Source organism: Nelumbo nucifera, chromosome 6 (assembly GCF_055504915.1).
Source record: "Nelumbo nucifera cultivar China Antique chromosome 6, China Antique-T2T, whole genome shotgun sequence".
In the NCBI taxonomy this organism is placed as follows: Eukaryota; Viridiplantae; Streptophyta; class Magnoliopsida; order Proteales; family Nelumbonaceae; genus Nelumbo; species Nelumbo nucifera.
Window position 1 is genome coordinate 34048226 of NC_142654.1, and position 19556 is coordinate 34067781.

Here is a 19556-nt window from a genome sequence, read left to right on the forward strand (position 1 = left end):
TACACAAGTAATACATAAAAAATACAGAACAGGTGCAGCGCAAAGAAAAAACGCAGCAGATATTCGAACAGTCAAAATCATCAAGACATCAATATCTCTTTCACTCGTCATAGTAATGATACATCTCTCTCACTTGCTATAAACAAAAAAAAAATACAAATGCTCACCAAGCTGAGTTCAAATAACTAGCCAGAAGACCCTTCAGCAGCAGAAGAAGAAGAATTAAATGGTATCCTTCTCAAACCCAACTCCCAACTTCATCACCACAATGATAATAAGTTCGATCTTTACTGAATACTGTAAGTCTGAAACAATCTTCACCTCTCTCTCTCTCTCTCTCTCTCTCTCTCTCTCTAAAACTGTGTGGGCTATCATTTGCTAAGAAAACCTTCTTGGGTTTTGATAGAGGCACGCCATCCTTATTACTGATCTAAACCAAAAGGACTTCAAATTCGGAGTGGAGGAGCGTAGTCTAGGACCCTAGGTAAAGATCCCTGATTCAAACAGTATGCAAGGTAAGCTCTGACTGGTCTTAGGATAATCATTTCTGCATAAAAATGAAATAAAGAGAACGGACTACTTAAATCTGTTTAGTTTGTTATGAAAAACATTTTTATCTTGATTCCAGGGAGATCAATTTAAATTTGTTTAGTTTGTTATGTTACAACTGATAAAAGTTGCAATTTCTGATGCTAAACATCTAAAGCTCATAGAAGAAATAGATACTACACTTTAGAAAGAAGACATATTTTCTTCTTGTATATATGATGTATCTGAAGGAAAAAATCCTGCTCATCAAGGGTATAATTCAGCAAGTACTCAAAGTGGTGTAGAAACCGAGAGTATTGCTGCTTGTATGAAGTAGTCTTCTTCCAAGTCTTCAGACTGGTAATTCTGGAAACTGGAAAATAAAGGAATATGAGTAAGAACATGAACCAGAAATTTGCACATTTCAGCTGCCAGATTGAGAGATCTTTCTAGTTCTATGCAATATAATTATTATTGAATAGTTAGATGAATGTTCTACACATCTCTTAAGGATTCATATTTCTGATCTTCTAGGGCTACATTTAGTTTGATAGAAAATAAGAGAGCAGAAAGTTGAGGGAAATTTCTTGAGAAATTTCAAAAAATTAGTTAAGAAACTTTCCCTCAGCCTTCTATTTCTCTTTTATTTTCTGTCAATCCAAACATAAATTAGTTGTATGCAAGCTATATGCACATGCTATATTCAAATTTTCAAATGGACATCTTTGGTATATGGCCAAGTAATTGATTACTTCATATATAGTAGTAGGGATACCCAGATGGGAGCTATTAACTTTATTTCATTTAGAGATCCATTGATGAAACATTTAACCTAAACAGTAAAGAAGAAACCCGACTCGTCAAGAACGGTAATATGATCATTACGAAATGTATGGGTTCTTAGAAAATCACGTTTCTAGTGGCAGTTCCCAGTAGAAAAATCTTAACAGCTTAAGACAGGCCTACAACTACAATTAATACACGAGTGGTGAACTATTTCAATTTCCAGTTATTTAATAGCTCTTGGAATTGTACAAGAATTTGAAGAGTGTGATTTTATTTGCAACATTCATGTGCTAACTGATATTTAACCTCAGAAGGAATTACAGTAGTGGCAGAAGATCTTGAGAAAGTTCATTCACTCGTTCCGGAAAGTTGCTTCTTTACAATGTTTAGTTGAACATAAAATGGATGTGGAAGAAACATTTTCCAAAAAAGGAGTTTTAATTGTAGGAAAGTTGGTCCTCTCAATTTCTAGATTGTAACACTTGTCTATGTCTCAACTAGACCTGTTCATAGGCTGGGTAGTTCGACAGCTTATAGGCTTGGACATCCAAGCCTGACCCAATAATATTTTATATTATAATATATATAATATTTTTTGTTTATTCTTCTTCTCTTTTCTCAAGCCATATTGAGTTCGTTCTTATAGTGTTTTTTGGTTTTGAGCTTGTTTTTAATACAAACAAATCAGTTTTGTTGTTGAGTAAAAAAAACAAAAATCTTCTTGCCCAATTTCTAGGCCGAGCTCAGGCTCGGGCTTGAATGTGTTCTGTTAATAAAGAGGCAGAGCGTGGCGCAAAGCTAGCCCAGCTCAGCCCATGAACAGTCCAGCCTCAACTAATTCCAAGTTAAAACAAATACCTGGAAAACTATAAGGTTGTGTCTGGTTTGAAAGAAAAGGTAGGAAAAGGAAGGGATTCCATACCTTTTTTTTCAACCAAACACAGCTTCACTATAATTCATTTTCCTATTGAGCATCATTTTCCAAGCAAATCATTCATTTTCCTCATTCGACGTACAATTAAACAGAGCCCTAGTCAAACTCCCTAACGGGAGCTTAATGAAAAAGTACAGACAGGCCCAATGCAGATTTTTGAGATTCACTGCAGATCTATAAACATTCAAAATGTCAAATACCCCCACTCTATACACCAATGCCCGCCCATCAATTCCGAGTTGGCACCTATCCCAACTGTACTTTAGGCCTAAAAATTCTGACCCTGGGCTGAACTGTCATTCTCCCTAACCCTAATCCATTTCCCTATTGAGCATCATTTTCCAAGAAAATCATTCATTTTCCTCTTTTGACATACAATTATACAGAGCTCTAGACTTTTGTGTTTCTTTTTATTTTTTTTGAAACTGCAAACAGAGCCCTAGTCAAACAGCCTAACGGGAGTCTGATTTATATTGATACTCTATTTCATAAGAGATGCCTACAGACGCAACCATACATGCTCCAACATTGGGATCTCCCATGAGGGATTCCTTATTTCCTATAACAAATAGAACAAGATTCTCACTGAAAAAAGGAAAATTCTCAATCAATTCCCTCCATTTAAGTCTTAACCTGTTGTGAAATTCTTAACTCAAAAGCCTAAAATAGGGAAAGAAACATAAATCCCTACCTGCTATAACTGTCAATAACAAAAACAGTACATGAATTTCATTTCTCAAGTCATTTGCTAATCCACTTGTGCCATTTCTTGATGTGTATCAGATCTCGAGCTTCTTCAATATATAAAAGCATGGCCTCACATGAGATCACCTTGTTTCTGGGAGGAAATCAGCATAGCTCTCCAACTGGGGTTCATTGGAAGCATATTAGTCCATTTCCTATGGAAAAAGTTCACTCTGTCACGCACAAGGAGATCAAACAGCAAAGAAGATGACTTCACAAGTCAACTTCAGATTGGTGTAAAACTTGGCCTCTCCTACAAAGCAAGCATTGGTTGCTCCAGTTTGCTATTAGTAAGCCATTGCCTCTTGCTTCTGATGCTACTGAATGGAAATGGAACCCATTGCAGATTTACAAACTTAGTCCTTCTGGGAGAAATCATGCAAGTGGTATCATGGTCAATGGCATTAGTCGTGCTATTCAATACACAGAAAGCAAGATCCATGATGCTTCCCTGGAATGTAAGAATCTGGTGGATTTATAGCTTCTTGCACTCCATTATCTGCACTGCTCTTGATATATATTACATTCTTAGGAACCATGGGTCTCCGGGAATCGGAGACTACATTGCCTTCCTTGATCTCCCAGCCTCCACCTGCCTGTTAGGGATATCGATCAGAGGGGCCACAGGCATCTCATTCTTTGAAACTGGCATTACAAACCCACTTCTCAATGTTAAAACTGAAAAGCATGCAGAAGAAAATAGGGAATCTCCATATGGAAAAGCTACACCTCTCCAACGTATCACCTTCTCATGGCTCAATCCACTGTTTGAAGTCGGGAACAAGAGACCCCTTGAACAAGAAGAGATCCCTGACATAGATATCAGAGACTCGGCCGGATTCCTCTCCTGCTTGTTCAATGACAGTCTAAATTGTGTCAAAAATATGGATGCTACAACAAACCCATCTATATACAAAGCAATCTTTCTATTTATCTGGAAAAAAGCAGCAACCAATGCATTGTTTGCAATGATTGGTGCTGTAGCATCATGTATCGGGCCATACTTGATTGACGACCTTGTGAAGTTCCTGAGTGGAAAGAAGCAGCAACACAGCTTGAGTGGGTACCTTCTTGCATTAGCCTTTCTGAGTTCCAAAGTCATCGAGACAGTGGCTCAGAGACAATGGATCTTTGGGGCCTACCAGCTAGGCCTTCGCCTGAGAGTGGCTCTGATATCCCAAATCTATAAAAAAGGCCTGTATCTATCAAGTGAATCCCGCCAAAGCCATGCCAGTGGAGAAATCATCAACTATATGAGTGTTGATCTCCAACGTATTGTGGACATCATGTATTTCATGAACATAATCTGGATGTTGCCCATACAAATTTCCCTGGCAATTTATATTTTAAGCAACAACCTGGGTCTTCTTGGCTCTCTGGTGTCATTAGCAGCAATGGTGATTATATTAGCCATTAACATACCCAATACAAAGATCCAAAGGAGGTTCCAGTCAAAGATGATGGGCGCCAAGGACAGCAGAATGAAAGCCACAGCTGAGGTTCTTCGAAATATGAGGACTGTGAAACTTCAAGCCTGGGAAACTCGATTCCTCCACAAGCTTGAAAGCTTGAGAAAGATCGAGTACATATGGATATGGAAAGCACGCAGTTTGGCAGCAATCTCATCTTTTCTCTTCTGGGGATCCCCTTCCTTCATCTCAATAATGGCCTTTGGGACAAGTATACCAATGGGGATCCCATTCACAGTTGGGAAGGTTTTATCTGTGCTGGCAACCTTCCGGATGTTACAGTACCCATTGTTCAATTTATCCGATTTGCTATCAGCAGCTGCAAAAGCCAAAGTTTCAATCGACAGAGTCACTTCATACCTCCAGCAAGGTGAAGTTCAAATGGATGCAGTCTTGTTTGCTCCAAAAGATGAGTCAGAATTCGATATCGAGATTAGCGCTGGAAAGTTCAGCTGGAATCCAGAGTCAAGAATCCCAACTCTAGACGGAATAGAGTTGAAAGTGAAAAGAGGGATGAAAGTAGCAATCTGTGGAACTGTAGGATCAGGGAAATCTAGTCTTCTCTCAAGCATACTTGGAGATATAATGAAGTTGTCAGGAACAGTGAAGATCAGTGGGACAAAGGCTTACGTTCCTCAGTCTCCCTGGATATTGTCAGGAACGGTCAGAGAGAATATCCTTTTTGGAAATCCATTTGACAGTGTCAGGTATGACAGAACAGTTAAAGCATGTGCTTTGATGAAGGATTTCCAGCTCTTTCCCTGTGGTGACTTAACAGAAATCGGAGAAAGAGGTATCAATATGAGTGGTGGCCAGAAGCAAAGAATACAAATTGCACGTGCAGCCTACCAGGATGCTGACATATATCTTCTTGATGACCCTTTCAGTGCTGTGGATGCTCATACAGGGACTCAACTCTTTAAGGTAAGTCCTAATTGAACTGTTACAGTCGCTGAACAGTAGATTCTGATTCAATTGGGGTAGAGATTTCTTAACAAAATTACATTCAACTCAAACAACAAAGTTCTCAAAAAAAAATGTAACAAATCCTTCAAATTTCAAGAATACCTGGGCATATAAAAATACATGGAAATGACATGGGAAAACCTATTTTGGGGGGCCATGCAAGTTCAATAAGTAAATCTGTAGCCATGCCTAAAGCCTGGGTAATATAGTTCATAAATATCTAACCAATCATACGCTTATAAATGGGGTTCAAAGATGATTTCCCTGTAATCCAAAGATGAATCTTCAAATCTTGATTTGGATTTAGAAAGATGCCATCTATTCTCCTGATTTTGTTTACAAATTTAGATCAGACAAGAGCTTACCATTGAGCTTTGCCTATCCCATGCAGGAATGCCTGATGAGGATCCTCAAAGAAAAGACAATACTTTATGTCACCCACCAAGTCGAGTTTCTACCAACAGCAGACCTCATTCTGGTATACAAGAGGCACCACAACTTCCCATCCATTTTCTAGCTTTAATGAAAAAAGTGTTAAATCAGAAATTAATAGAGTCTTTAACAGGTTCTGCAAGATGGAAGGATCACACAAGCTGGAACGTTTGATGAACTTCTAAGACAGAATACAGGATTTGATGCATTAGTAGGTGCACACAACCAAGCTCTGGAATCAATCTTCACATTCCAAAAGTCAAGTAGAACATCTGAAAAACCTCTATCCGATGGTGAAGCTGATACAGAATCCACAATAAATCCAGAGCTTCAGCTAAATGGTAAGCATGATCCTAGACATAACCTTTCAAATGACATAACCAGAAAAGGAGGAAGACTGACACAGGATGAAGAGAGAGAGAAAGGAAGCATTCGGAAAGAAGTTTACTGGTCTTATTTGACCACAGTGTGGGCAGGGGCCTTTGTCCCACTCATAATCTTGGCACAGTTGCTCTTCCTAGTACTACAGATAGCAAGTAATTATTGGATAACATGGGCTTCCCCTCTTACATCTGGGACTGAGCCAGCTATGGAGATAACCTTTCTATTATTTGGGTATATACTTCTCTCAGTCGGCAGTTCAGTTTTTGCATTCGTTCGAGCCATGCTAGTAACAACCGCCGGCCTTCTAACATCACAGAAACTTTTCATCAACATGCTACATAGTGTACTCCGGGCTCCGATGGCTTTCTTTGATTCAACCTCAACTGGGAGAATCCTGAATCGGGTTGGTAACATACAATAACTTATGTCTGGATGCTATGATACCCAGATACAGATACAAGGCATTGGATACAAAAGTTATGATAAAACATACAAGTATCCAACATGATAGAGCACCCATGTACAGGTATCAGGGTATCAGGATGGATGCATTTGAAGACTCCAAATGAAAAGTATATAAATGCCTTTGTTTCAGCAATTATATAACTCTGAGAGCTTTCAATGAAGCAAACTTAACAAAACGAGAACAGTTTGTCTGAGAGGTTCCTTTTCTTTCTTTTTTTAAAGAAAATATAAAAGCAACACCAAAGAATTGGAGAATCAGGTAACAGTATTCAGGCAAAAATTGGGCAAAAACAGAACTCCTATAAAAAGCAAACAAGAAAATGAAGTACAACTTCTCACACCAAGTAATCAAGTTCTATGTTGAAAATCCATAAATCAATTAGATTATCTAAACTCATTAAGTTTTGTGAGGTTGAAAAGGGATAACCAAAAAACAAAAAAGATATGCAGCTGCTAACTAGAAGATCATTAGATTTGTTCCAAAATAAACAGGGAATGGAAGAATGCCAGAAATTGGTCTTGACTTCAGCTTTTAATTCATTACTAAAACCACAATATGGAATAGACTCCGAATCACATTTTCAACACTCTGCTGCTTTGATTGAATGATGCAAACCTGTGTTAAATTTTCATTTCTTTATTGTTATTGTTAAATTCATAAACTACCAGAGGCAACAAAAAAAAGACAAAAAGATTGAAAGATTGAAAGAAAGAAATAGACAAAAAAAAAAGAAAAAGACAAATTTTAAGTTCCCAGCAACCCAAAAGACCAAAGATAAAAAACATCAAACAAACAACCAGTGAGCCTGGAATTCAAAAAATAAAACATACACAATTAACAACCAACAACAAAGTCACCTAAAAAAGGAGCTTCCCCCACACAAAGCCCTAAATACACATAACCAAAACCACATCCCCACCTCCCAAACTCCTATGCACTTCTTTCTTAACAGCTCTACCTCATAAGAACCTCCCCCTCCCCGTGCTAACTCTACCTACCACGCCTGCCCTTCACTTGTTCAACTATAAATATTCTTCACTCTTTTGAAATGAAGAAATGAATGAAGTTTCAAAGATCTTATTAAATCTTGAATTCCAAAATGCACCCACATCTAGGAGTGATTCCTAAACCTCTAGAGTGATTTTTGAGAAACCCTATAACATTCCAGGACTCTCTCCATTTCCTTTTGTTCTCTTGATTTTCTATTTCAACCTTTGAAATTTGAAAGCCATCAGGCATCAACAGACTAGAAGTAGCAACCAATTTACTCATTGAGTACCAGTACATTGATTTATAGTAAGATTTTAATTCTTCTCATACAAAGCCATAGTTTCTTGTTGCTTTGTCTTAGAGAGAAAAAAATTCCCCTAGAAACTGCACCTCATAAAAACCCTAGTTTCAGGTGGTAAACTCCCACCGAACCTTTTAGCTTCCTTAAATTTGACCCCCAATACTCATCTTGAGTCACTTTGAAGAATTCCTCCTATTTCTATAGTTCTAGAAGTTCGACTTTCTTTCTCTAAAAATTTCTGCATAACAAAGAAATTGACCCTATTTTTTCTTCTAAATCAGTCCATTAAACCTCTAACCTAAACTAGCATCTATTACTCTTCCCTAACCTAGTGCACTTTCCCAACCCAAACACCCTCTTTTCATCAGGTTTCCATTGAAAGTTTCTTACATGTTACAGTAACCCACCCATGTCACACTTGTACAACAAAATTCTCCCAACCATCCTTAGACACCACTTCCTCCATTCCACCAACCCTTCCCTCTAATAACAGAAAGCCCATCCCTAAACTTATCAACAGATAGCAAGTCTGCCTATGAAGAAAATGAGGTAGCAACCACAATGATGCATATGAATGTGTGGTGTGGCATATGGTTCAGAGACTTAGAAGATAGATAACATGAGAATCAAGAAGTTCCAGGTACTAAATAATTTTGTATATATTAATTGCAGGCATCCGAAGACCAAATTGTGCTTGACAAGGAAATGGCAGGCAGATTAGGTTGGTGTGTTTTCACATGTATACAGGTTCTAGGGACTATTATCGTCATGTCACAGGTAGCATGGCAAGTATTTGTAATCTTCATTCCAGTGACTGCAATCTGCATATGGTACCAAGTAAGACACTTCAACTGTCATAGTTTTACCCCTATAGTTTTATTTATAAGGGCACCTTTACAATTTAGGTTTGTAGGTCAACATCAATAGTACACAACATGAATCTAAATATATGTGATCACTGCAGCAATACTATACATCAACTGCAAGAGAATTGACCCGGTTAACAGGGATTCAAACAGCTCCAATTCTCCACCATTTTGTAGAGTCACTTTCTGGAGCTGCAGCAATCCGTGCCTTCAACCAAGAAAACCGCTTTACTGAGACAAATCTCATCCTCATTGACAATTACTCAAGGCCATGGTTTCATAACATGTCAGCAACAGAGTGGATTTCTTTCAGATTGAACATACTGTCCAATTTTGTGTTTGCATTCTCGGTGGTTTTTCTTGTGAGCCTCCCTCATGGGATTATTAACCCAAGTGAGAATCATGAGCATGCATTTTCATAAGATGCTTATCAGCAGGTAGACCGTAAAGATGGACCACAAATGGCACACCAGTGGACATCACAAATATGTAGGGCTTTCAGATTCATCCATCACTTGTCCCCCAAAAAAATCTCCTGCATAAAGAATAAACAATTAGATGTGTGTAATCAACTAATAAAAAATATTGTTACAGTATATTTCCTAGGTTGGATCCAACATATGGTTGGTGCCAGTCACTCACTCACTTGCAGGCAAGATTCAAAGTATCAATATGATAAACCCCATATCAGGCGTATCGTATTGTATCTTTAGGTTTCCAATACACCTATTTAAACGTGTTTTTAGGAAACCAAATTTTTTATTGTTTAAACAATATAAAAATATGTACAAAGCTGAAATTTTGAAAAAAAAATCTAAAAAACAATAAAAAGCATGCGGAAATAAGTATCAATACACCCCTGCCGGTGTGCCATTTGTATTAACAACCTACATCCTTATGGTCTCCCCAGTAAAGATATTTAATTTTCCATTCTGCATATAACTAAGAGCAGATCTTTTTACATGAGAAGATCTACAAGGAGCTTATTTGGAATTCTATATCTTTACAGGAATTGCAGGATTGGCAGTAACGTATGGTTTGAATCTTAACACACAGCTAGCCAATATGGTGTCCACAATATGCAATGCAGGAAATAAAATGATCTCAGTAGAAAGAATTCTACAATATTCAAACATTGCTAGCGAAGCCCCCTTGGTAGTTGAAGATTATAAGCCACCAAATAACTGGCCACATGTTGGAAAAATTTGCATCATTAATTTGCAGGTAAGACCTCTAACATGTAATCTTCTGTAATAACCAAACCAAACATAATTGGCTGAGCATTCATGAGGCATCTTATTGGATGTATGAAAAAAATCCATCTCAACACATGAGAGCATACCCTCTCATCTCACTCAACAAGAGGGAGAGTGAGGGAGAGACTTCAAGTACCTCTCTCAAGGAGATGAATGTTATTGAACTCCAAATTCCACAAGGAGATGAATACCAGACCACAGAAAATTCATTCATGGATAAGTTGTAAAGGCAAGGTTGACCACCGATTACAACACAACTTTTTTCATAAATAGGGCACTCCCTTTTAATTAACAGAAAAAATAAGTGCAACAACACCTTGGTCAAATAAAGCATGATAACCTTACAGGGGTGTTATTATCTTTCACTACCTTCAGCTAGGAGTGCTCCTTTCATCAGAAATAGGGGGTGCTCCAACAACAGGCTAAAAGAAACATGATTAAATAGTGGATCATGATTCATTGGGTACATCAAGATGGAAGTAGGATGTATTCCCATATCAATCATTGGTTTATTGCCATCTTGACAAATGCTCCCCTTGATAGTTGGTACAGAATTCCTCAATAATTGTCCAAGTTCATGTTACTTGTACATAATTTCATGTTAGTTGTATATGACAGCCTAATTTCATGTTAGTTGTACACAATTTCTAATCTTTATATAAGCAAACATCTCAGATTTACTTACAATTTATTTCTTGTTGTCATAGATCCGATATGCAGAGCATCTTCCATCTGTCTTAAAAAATATTAGCTGCACAATTCCAGGAGGGAAAAAGGTCGGTGTTGTGGGACGAACAGGCAGCGGGAAATCAACTCTAATACAGGCGATATTCCGTATTGTGGAACCCAGAGAGGGAAGTATTGAAATTGATGATATAAACATCTGCAAGATTGGCCTTCATGACCTGAGATCCAGACTTAGCATCATTCCACAGGACCCAACAATGTTTGAGGGGACAGTAAGAGGAAACATGGACCCACTAGAGCAATATTCTGACAGTGAAATATGGGAGGTGGTTACTTCTGTCTAACAAGTTCTAGATTAAAAGATGCAAAATACAACTCAATTCCATTATGTGGGTTTCGGATTGGGGTGTATATGATTCCCATAATTATGTTGGCCCTGGCATGAGTTGCTAAGGATATGATTTACAAGATACTCTTTAGAGACTTGTCGGGTAGCAGAGGTATTTATGGGTAAATGCATGTTAGTTTTCCCATGGCTTGTCAGGTTGAAAAGTTGAAATATCTGCTTCCACTTGACAAATCATCATATACACCCTATATGGAACTTATTTTTGATCCATCACCTTATAGGACACATTTTAGTTTCTCTTCATGGAATACCTCAGGTAGGATGGAAGGTACATAGAATCTTCCTTGCTCTACCCTCCTGTGTGTGTTGCACACACCCAAATGGAACCCATTATTCATTTGTCCCATCAAGCATGTCTTTTAGGTCAAAAGTTGACTCAGTTAGTTATCTACATTATTACTTTTTTTGCTAGAAGCTTCATCTCATTGTTTGACTTTCAAAAAGAATTGAACAACTGAAGCTCAGGATCAACAATTGAGTTGAGCCTCAGAGAAAAAAAATTTCCTTGGTCAAACTTGCTGATGCTAGTTCCAGGCCCCTTTGGATGTAAGCCACATGCAATGAAAATGTGTTTCTTCCATCCTAAACCGTCAGACATTAGTATTGCTCTTACATATGCACTTCCTGTCATTATAAAATAACATTAAACTTACACTGGCTAGAATCCAAAGCGCAAAAAGCTCTTATGATCTTCATTGAGAATTTCAACTGAAGAAGTTATCATATTTGATTATTTTCAGGCTATGGATAAATGTCAACTTGGTGACTTGGTGCGTGCAAGGGAAGAAAAGTTGGATTCAACAGGTGAGCTTAACCAATATGAACTGAAATCCACAGTGAAGCGTTTTGGATTCTCATATTTGAATTGCTTGCATGGCTAATACAGTGGTTGAGAATGGAGAAAACTGGAGTCTGGGCCAGAGGCAACTATTCTGTCTTGGAAGAGCCTTATTAAAGAGAACCAGAATTCTTATTCTAGATGAAGCCACAGCCTCTGTTGATTCTGCAACTGATGGTGTGATACAGAAGATCATAAGTCAGGAGTTCAAAAATTGTACTGTTGTTACCATAGCTCACAGAATCCACACAGTTATAGACAGTGATCTAGTTCTGGTTCTCAGTGAAGGTATAGTTCTTTTCTATTGTTTAAGGTAGAATTGAAGTTACTTCTAAATATTAAAAAGGAAAAGGGAAAAAAAAAAGATAACAGAGCTAAGCATGCAATTACATTTTCTTACTGGTTTAGTACAAGGAACTAAAATTGTTGTGTTGTGATTTGTGAACAGGAAGGATTGTGGAGTACAACACCCCAGCTAAGCTACTGGAAAGAGAGGATTCATTCTTCTCAAAGCTTATTAAGGAATACTCTTTGAGATCACAAGACTTCAACAGCTTAACAAACTTAAAGAATGAACATTGCATTTTATAATATCTGTGAAGCATAGAGCTTTTTATATTATTCCGAAATCAAGATTACATGCTACGAAACAATATTGAGAACTACAACAACCTAGAACAAATGAGGAATAAATGATTCCTCATACTGATTAGGGAACAGCACTGAGTGCTCTGGGATGGAAAAATATATCTATCTGTTTTATCCTCTTCCAGACAAAAATAGAGCAATAGGTTATTGTGCTTGTTTCTATTTCGGCTTGAGCACTTTTTTTTTATCAATAACACTTTCATTAACTCATCAAAAGAAGATTTACAATAGGAAGACAAACACGCTTATCTTCCAAGGGCAACAAAGAACCTCAAAAAAAGAAAAAAATAAAGAAAACACACTATAATTACAGCTTAGCCCAAAAAAGTGAATCCCTTTCTGCCCCTTGTTTAGCTAAACCGTTAGCTAGGGAATTAGCCGATCTTTTAACCCAAAGTATCTTAACTTCCATCTCCCGCACCAGCCACTTGAATTTCCTCCTCTCATTATTGTACTTCCATAAGCCATTGTGATCTTTAATCAGTCACCCTATCACCACCTCTGAATCCCCTTCAATTAAGAGTTTCCTGATATTCAACTCCTTAGCTTTCTGTACTCCTTCCATAACTGCAAATATCTCAGCTCTAAGGGAGTCACCCACTCCAATTGGGCCTGAGAACATAGCAAAAATGACCCCATTTTCATCCTTAAAAACACCCCCAATCCCCGATTGTCCCGGATTTCCCCTGCTACACCCATCAAAGTTTAGTTTCACGAATCCACTAGGTGGAGGGGTCCAAGCCACACTCGTTACTGACTTAGTCTGTGTGCAATTTGTAATTTCACCCCACTTCCTCCATGTCATCCACAGTGTAATCTGTGAAAAGCTCCAAAGATTTCAGCCACTGTACCGCCCTAATATGAATGATAGCCCTCAAATCTGCTGCTCCTCTCTGAGCTTCTAAGAATATCCTGGAGTTTCTTTCTTCCCAAAATGTCCAACATACTGCAGCCCTTAGTCCTCTCCACATTGTCCTTCCCCTTTTTATCCGCCACCTGAAAAGAGAAGGGGAAAAAAGGCCTTGCAAGTCTGATGGGGTATTCCAACTACATCCAAATAGGGACAAAGCCCATTCCCAAAATTGACCGCGCAAAATGGCAAGACACCAGTAGGTGAAAACCAGTCTCCCCATCCGCTTTACAAAGAACACACCACTGAGGTGACAAACAAGTATTGGGTCTCTTCTTTTGGAGTAGATCACCAATGTTAATTCTTTACAGATAGGCTTCCCAACAAAAACTACCAACCCTAGGAGGTATTGCTCTGCACCAAACCTCATCGACAGGAAAAGGAGGGAAGGTGTGACTGGTGGACTGACTTAAGACTTTGATGAAAGAAGTGGAAGAGGACGGGGTGGTAAAAGACGAGATTGGTTCATTTTTCAGATCAGAAAGAGCAAACAAAGAAGGAAATTGATCCTTTAGAGGGGCACTCCCCACCCAGGTTTGTTCCTAGAATTTTATGGAATTACTGGAATTCAAATCATACCTGATATTAGGGGAGAAAATTTGTAGCAGGTCATGAATGGCTTTCCAAGGAGAATTGCTTGTGGTCCTAGCTCTGATTCCAGCGTCCCATCCATTATGCTCCAACCCATGAATACTTGCCACTATTCTAGCCCATAGCTTCTCCTTCTCCAAGGGGAATCTCCACAACCACTTTCCCAACAGAGTTATATTCCTTCTCCTAATATTCCCAAGCCCCAAACCACCACATGTCTTACTCCTACAAACTATCTCCCAGCTAACTCTACGATCCCTCTTTTCCTCTCCCGGTTCCCACAAGAAATCTCTCATTTACTTCTCCAATCTATTAGCAACCTTCACTGGGATTTTAAACACCGACAGGAAAAAGATAGGTAAATTAGCAAGCGTGGCCTTAATAAGAGTAATTCTCCCACCAAGAGAGAGATAGTTCTTTTTCCATGACACCGGTATTTTTTCAAACCTTTCCACCACCAGGTTCCAAAAGCTCTCTCTCATAGGATTATCACCTAAAGGCAACCCTAAGTAGTTCAAAGGCCACCCTGAGACTTCACACCCCAGCACTTCAGCACTCTCCCTGATCTCTCCCTCCTCCAAATTCACCCCCACAACACAGTTTTTCCCAATGTTAACCTTCAAGTTGGATATTTGTTCAAACAATTGTATCACTGACTTCAAATTCCTGATAAAGCTCACATTACCGCCTTCACAAAACAGAATCGTGTCATCAGCAAACTGCAAGTGAGTAAGGGGGGTTTCTACCCTCCCAACTCTCCAACCTCTAATAAGCCCCGTAGAATCTGCTCTGTGAATCAGTTTCCCCAAAACCTCCGCAATTAGAATGAACAAGAAAGGAGAAAGGGGGTCTCCTTGTCTTATATTCCTATTGGCTGGAAAGAAATCTACCACTGTCCCATTCACTAGCACTGAGTAATGACAATTCCGGACACAACCCATAATCCACTTACACCACCTATCCCCGAACCCAAATTTAGTCAAAACTTTCCTCAAAAATTCCCAGTCCACTAAGTCATAAGCCTTTTCCAAATCCAACTTACAGACCACTCCCTTCTTCTTATCCCTCTTAAAGTTCTCCAAACTCTCATTAGCAATTAAAATCTGATCAGTAATTTGTCTTCCATTTACAAAAGCTCCTTGGTAGTGTGCAATGATATCTGGCAAAACCTTCTTCAGCCTCAAAGACAACACTTTTGCAATGATCTTATACAAGATTCAATAGAAGTTTCATCAATATACAACAAGTTCATAGAAAAACAACAAGAACAACAAAGAAAAAGATCATTTTAAACCATCAAAAAACCATTTGATGTTCTACTTATTTATAAAAAACAACAATGAATAATGTGATTGATCATTTTCAAAAATAACAATACTAATGCAACTGATCACGATAATAACTGACACTCTTGTATGATCCTTATAGTTTCATAATTAACAGAACTTATTCAGTATGGCAAATAGAGATACGGAGCTGCTACTCTCCTGTATTCTGTTCCATCTAGTTGAATGGAACAAGAACAGTTTAAATTCTAAAAAGCTTTCATACAAATAGGAAATTCATAAAGATAATACCTTATCCCCGCATAAATCGGAAAGGGCCAAATTTTCGTAGCCATAAATGGAAGATTCCATCAATGTAATCTATACTTTACCGCACTTTAGTTATACAATTGTAGTAGAAACAGAACTCAAACATGAAAAGAAAAAAAAAAATCCTAAGCAAACATGGAAAATCCAGCACAGATATTCTAAGCCATGGTTGAAGTCCCATTCTCTTTTTTTTGGAAATGGAAATCCCATGTTCGAAATTTAAGCCTCCATACCAAACCCAAATCCTTTAAATAGTTTCTTTCCTACCCAAATCAATAAGCATCCTAAGCGATTATTAATACCCACGAATTTCAATGAGAAGAAAATTGCCCTTGTATTATTTTGTAAAACTAAAATATAATAAGGTACAGACTCCAAAACTATTTCCTAGAAGCCCTCCAAATTATTGGGTTCTACTCTTCATTGAATTTCCATTTTCCTTCTAACAGGTCATTATTTGATCATTTGACTTTTCTTCTAGTCCAAATTCAACTATTCAAGAGAAAGACAAGAAAAAACAATAAATTCATAAATTTCTAATATCTGGGTAAGATAGAAGCACAAGAAGATATCATCGAGTACAAAAAGAAAAAGAAAAAAAAAAAAAAAAAAACGAAAAGAGAGTACCTCATTTGCAAGCTCTACTGTTTGTCAGCCTCTGTAGTGTATTGACCCAGAAGAAGCATTTCTTTCCTGGCTTTCATTCGAATGCTCTACCCTCTGCAGAAACGTTTCAACCAATTTTTACGGTCTCAATCAATCGTATTGCACCACGTTTCCATTCAAAGTTTTTCAATACAAAGCCGGGTAGTAGATCAACCGGCCCTCCCCACTTTAATCTTGGGGCCCCGGCCCCATTAGACTGGTTTTTATGGTATGAGGTCTTTGATTAGGGTGGTGTTTGGTATGGCTTTCGTTTATTTCATAAACGATGCCATGTCATCACCAAATCAGCATTTGTCCCACCATGCCGATTCTTACATATAGATATGGATAAAAGTTGGTCTTGATTTATGTGTGTGCCAATCATTGTGGGAAGCGTTTATTTACTGTTTTGTTGATGTGATGCTCAATGGTATCTAGTTGTTAACAAATCCCAAAAAAAAAACATTTACCAACCACTTTTTCTTGGTTTTGAAGACAAATCAAGTACGAACGGTTATTTAATAAACGAAAACCATGCCAAACATGTATTAGATTATGGCTTTTGTTTATTAAATAAACGTTTGTACTTGATTTGTCCTCAAAACCGAGAAAAAGTGGTTGATAAATGTTTTTTTGATATTTGTTGACAGCTAGATGCCACTAGACGCCATTAGGCATCACATAAGTGGAACAATAAATAAACACCTTTGTGTTGGGACTCTGGATCACCTACCCACAAGAACTCTGCCTACGTCTACACACAACACACTACCCCCGTGAATTGGGATTATCTCCCCCTGTATAATACCATTTAGGAGGATGAGACATTCCCCATGTATAGTTGCGATGTTATATGGGTAGACGTGGGAAGAGTTTGTGTGGGGAGGAGATCTAGACTCTTCTGTTGGTGGGGGGGGGGGGGGGGAATCATTAAAATGAAACTTCCTCCAATGGTAAATAAACCAAATGGTTGTTTGGTATCGATGGCGTTTATAAGATAAACGTTTTGTATGATTTTGTCTTGAAAAACAAGATAAAATCTGCTATAAACGTTTTGTACGATTTTTTTACACCTCAGCGCCATTAGAGGTGGATTCGAGCCAAGCCGAGCTGAATAGTACGAGGCTTGAGCTCAGCTCAAGACTATTCTACAAGGCTCAAGCTCGAGCTCGAGCTCGGTTCGAGCTAGAACCTTGAGCTCAAGTTCGGCTCGAGTCAAAAATTCATAAGCTTGAGCTCGTCTCGGCTCGAGATCAATTTTGAGACAAAATGTTTTATAAAAAAAATTATATATAAAAATATTTTTTATTTGATATTTAAAAAATTAAGAATTATAAAAGCCAAAAGCTCGGGATGGATGCATTTGAAGACTCCATGTACAGGTATCATATTTTTTATGATAAAACATACAAGTATCCAACATGATAGAGCACCCATGTACAGGTATCAGGGTATCAGGATGGATGCATTTGAAGACTCCAAATGAAAAGTATATATATGCCTTTGTTTCAGCAATTATATAAGTCTGAGAGATTTCGATGAAGCAAGCTTAACAAAATGAGAACAGTTTGTCTGAGAGATTCCTTTTCTTTCTTTATTTAAAGAAAATATAAAAGCAACACCAAATAATTGGAGAATCAGGTAACAGTATTCAGGTGAAAATTGGGAAAAAGCAGAACTCCCATAAAAAGCAAACAAGAAAATCAAGTACAGCTTATCACACCAAAGAATCAAGTTCTATGTTGAAATCCTTAAATCAAGCAGATCATCCAAACTCATTAAGTTTTGTGGGATTGAAAAAGGATAACCAATAAACAAAAAAAAATGCAGCTAATAACAAGAAGATCATTAGATATATACCAAAATAATCATGGAATGGAAGAATGCCAAAAATTGGTCTTGACTTCAGCTCTCAATTCATTACTAAAACCAGAATATGGAATAGACTCCGAATCACATTTTCAACTCTCTACTGCTTTGATTGAATGATGCAAACCTGTGTCAAATTTTCTTTTCTTCATTGCTATTGTTATTTTTTGTTTATTGTTATTATTATTGCTAAATTCATAAACTACCAGAGGCAACAGAAAGAAATACAAAAGATTTAAAGAAAGAAAAATACAAAAAAAAAAGAAAAAGAAAAAAGACAAACTTAAGTTCCCAGCAACCCAAAAGACCATAGAGAAAAACATCCAACAAACAACCAGGGAGACAGGAATTCAGAAAAAAAAAAAAAAAAACATACACAATTAACGACCAACAACAACATCATCTACAAAAGTAGCTTCCCCATACAAAGCCCCAAAAACACAACCAAAACCACATCCCCACCTCCCAAATGAGACCGGATTTGATCCTCACAAAGTGCACCTCACACAGACCTCACAGCCTCATCCCACCGTGTATCCGTCCTTTGTGTTGTTATTGATGGGGAGATGTTTCCAATACACAGTAGGATGGGGCTGTGAGGTCCATGTGAGGTGTGCGCTCTGTGAGGAGCAGATCCCAATTCCTCCCAAACTCCTAAACACTTATTTCTTAACAGCTATACCTCATAAGCACGTCCCCCCAAACACCCTCTTTTCATCAGATTTTTTTTTTTGAAAGTTTCTAACATGTTACCGTAACCCACCCATGTCACACTTGATCAACAAAATTCTCCCAACCAGGCCTACACTAACAGGATATTATGCTGGTATTGGCATCCTTAGACACCACTTCCACCAACTCCTCCCTCTATAATAGAAAGACCATCCCTAAACTTGTCCCTGAACTCTAACAGTTGGAACAGATAGCAAGTCTGCCTATGAGGAAAATGGGGTAGCAACCACAATGATGCATAATGAATGTGTGGTGTGGCATATGGTTCAGAGACCTAGAAGATGGATAACATGAGAATCTAGAAGTTCCAGGTACTAAATAATTTTGTATATATAAATTACAGGCATCTGAAGACCAAATTGTGCTTGACAAGGAAATGGCAGGCAGATTAGGTTGGTGTGTTTTCACATGTATACAGGTTCTAGGGACTATTATCGTCATGTCACAGGTAGCATGGCAAGTATTTGTAATCTTCATTCCAGTGACTGCAATCTGCATATGGTACCAAGT

General features: G+C 38.0%; 2 protein-coding genes and 1 long non-coding RNA gene across 7 annotated transcripts in view; 2 read left to right on the forward strand and 1 right to left on the reverse strand.

Annotated features, from left to right (window-relative positions):
* LOC148790752 (putative ABC transporter C family member 15) lies at window positions 1–12836 on the forward strand. 4 transcript variants are annotated; one of them, XM_088890123.1, is made up of 12 exons: window positions 21–299; window positions 407–515; window positions 3032–5385; window positions 5819–5905; window positions 5993–6646; window positions 8673–8837; window positions 8965–9259; window positions 9876–10090; window positions 10830–11135; window positions 11959–12022; window positions 12105–12344; window positions 12505–12836. In XM_088890123.1, the coding sequence occupies exons 2-12, from the start codon at window positions 509–511 to the stop codon at window positions 12645–12647; spliced, it is 4530 nt and encodes a 1509-aa protein (XP_088746249.1). In that variant the 5' UTR covers window positions 21–299; window positions 407–508; the 3' UTR covers window positions 12648–12836. The 4 variants fall into 4 exon arrangements, with proteins under 4 accessions (XP_088746251.1, XP_088746249.1, XP_088746250.1 ...); XM_088890124.1 differs by having other exon boundaries at window positions 21–229; XM_088890125.1 differs by lacking the exons at window positions 8965–9259; window positions 9876–10090 and having other exon boundaries at window positions 1–299.
* Window positions 9264–19556, reverse strand: part of LOC148790753 (uncharacterized) — a 19309-nt gene continuing 9016 nt past the window's right edge. Inside the window, exons 2-3 of the long non-coding RNA XR_016077541.1 lie at window positions 16428–16520; window positions 9264–9401 (exon numbers count right to left, since the gene is read on the reverse strand). This is a non-coding gene — a long non-coding RNA (uncharacterized LOC148790753). The remainder of the gene's footprint in view (window positions 9402–16427; window positions 16521–19556) is intronic.
* The window catches only part of LOC109115354 (putative ABC transporter C family member 15), an 11681-nt gene continuing 8643 nt past the window's right edge, over window positions 16519–19556 (forward strand). For both annotated transcript variants that reach the window (XM_088890127.1, XM_088890128.1), the window contains exon 1: window positions 16519–19554. In XM_088890127.1, the coding sequence (XP_088746253.1) occupies window positions 19455–19554 (100 nt within the window). In that variant the 5' untranslated portion in view covers window positions 16519–19454. The remainder of the gene's footprint in view (window positions 19555–19556) is intronic.

Excerpts from the sequence above, each read along its gene's own strand:
- LOC148790752 (XM_088890123.1), top strand. Across the intron at positions 5,906-5,992 it reads CAACAGCAGACCTCATTCTG|GTTCTGCAAGATGGAAGGAT; the intron begins GTATACAAGAGG and ends AGTCTTTAACAG. Across the intron at positions 10,091-10,829 it reads TTTGCATCATTAATTTGCAG|ATCCGATATGCAGAGCATCT; the intron begins GTAAGACCTCTA and ends TTGTTGTCATAG.